Source organism: Myotis davidii, unplaced genomic scaffold, assembly GCF_000327345.1.
Source record: "Myotis davidii unplaced genomic scaffold, ASM32734v1 scaffold107, whole genome shotgun sequence".
In the NCBI taxonomy this organism is placed as follows: Eukaryota; Metazoa; Chordata; class Mammalia; order Chiroptera; family Vespertilionidae; genus Myotis; species Myotis davidii.
The window spans coordinates 2,255,242-2,256,804 of NW_006383012.1; the positions used below are offsets into that span (position 1 = coordinate 2,255,242).

The 1,563-nt window shown below is 45.1% G+C and overlaps 1 protein-coding gene across 1 annotated transcript in view; it reads left to right on the forward strand.

Moving 5' to 3' along the window:
- MXI1 (MAX interactor 1, dimerization protein) overlaps positions 1-1,563 on the forward strand; it is an 80,945-nt gene that overhangs the window by 5,033 nt on the left and 74,349 nt on the right. Inside the window, exons 2-3 of the mRNA XM_006778743.2 lie at positions 117-121; positions 560-563. Coding sequence (XP_006778806.2) covers positions 117-121; positions 560-563 — 9 coding nt within the window. The remainder of the gene's footprint in view (positions 1-116; positions 122-559; positions 564-1,563) is intronic.

Sequence of the window (1,563 nt, forward strand, 5' to 3'; positions counted from 1 at the left end):
GATTTCAGAGAGGAAGGGAGAGGGAGAGAGAGATAGAAACATCAATGATGAGAGAGAATCATTGATTAGCTGCCTCCTGCATTTTGGTGTGTGTGTGTGTGTGCATGCATGCGCGCGGGGGGTTGGGGGTGGGTGTTGGCTTTTTGTGTGTGTGTTTTTAAAGAACCAATGGGAAGCAGGCTTTCCCCAGCGGTAAGGTAGATTGGATGACCTAAAATGCCAGTTGCTTTGTTTAGGGCTAGAATTTTATCAGTGTGGTCATGCTGGTTCTCCCTTGCTAATCTGAAACCTCAATGGGCAGTCACATCCCAGCCTGTGATTAATGAATATGGGGAGATGAATTAATGATTCTTTTGGGGATGGGGGAGACGTAGACTGTGCCGATGAAACTCTCCCTTCATAGGTGAGGACCCTGATGCTGACGATGGAGAGGTTACTTATCAACATTACACAGTAATACAGCAGAAGAGCCAGCCCCAAACTCTGGGCTTCCAACTCTCAATGCCATCTTTTTGTCATTGTTTTTGTTTTCCCTGAAAATCTTTCAGGACTCTCTTAGCCAATATCCTAATGTGCACAACACTTTAGAGCTTCCAAAGTTTCTATATATGCCCCTTCAGCAAGGAAAACCTTGTTCTTCCCACTTTATAGATGAGAATTCAGAGGCTCTGAGGGGTTAAGAAGTGACTTACACAAATTTATCCAGCTAACAATCAGGAGGAAAATCCTTTGCCATCGGCAGATACCTTCCCTTCTATCACCTGATACCTAACATTTCACCATTAAAACTTTATTCTTTTAAACTATATATATTTTCATTGATTTCAGAGAGGAGGAAAGAGGTGGAGAGAGAGAAACATCAGTGATGAGAGAGAATCATTGATTAGCTGCCTCCTGCATGCCCTGATCAGGAATCTAACCGCGTCCTCCTGGCTCATAGGTCGACGCTCAACCACTGAGTCACACTGGCTGGGTAAAACTTTCTTCTTTTAGCTCAAGGCATTGGCCATCTTTTAATGCCAAATGTCTCTGGGAATGATGGCATTTCAGCTAGTATCATTCACTGGTACCTTAATGTATATGAATTTAGAATCTTTGATGATTTCCCCTTTTTTAAAAAAATATGGAGACATTAAAGAAAGTAGGGGCCTAACGGATCCATCTAGAAGACACCCCAGAGGGAGAAAATGTAAAGGAAAAAAAATAACTGTGTACGACTCTCACCGTGATCTCAGGCCACTGCCTTCACTGACTGGTGATTTTGAAAATTCCCCATCAGAGGCATCTCGTTACAGAGGAGACCCGTCATGGCACCAGAGCGGCTGAGCGGTGAGGACGGGGAGAGGGAGGCTGAGCCTCAGTACTTTTGGGGCAGGGATCTTCAACCATCTGGCTCCATGGGTCTCTGGCTTCTCCACGGAGACAGCATCTTGATATTTAAACTTTAATTGAGTGACTCAGAAATAGCTTTGCAGACAGTGTCAAATGCTTCTTCTTGCTTCGCTGGAGCAAGGGAGCCGTGAAGGGCCAGCACCACGATTCCGGGCAGGCAGGCAAGGGCAT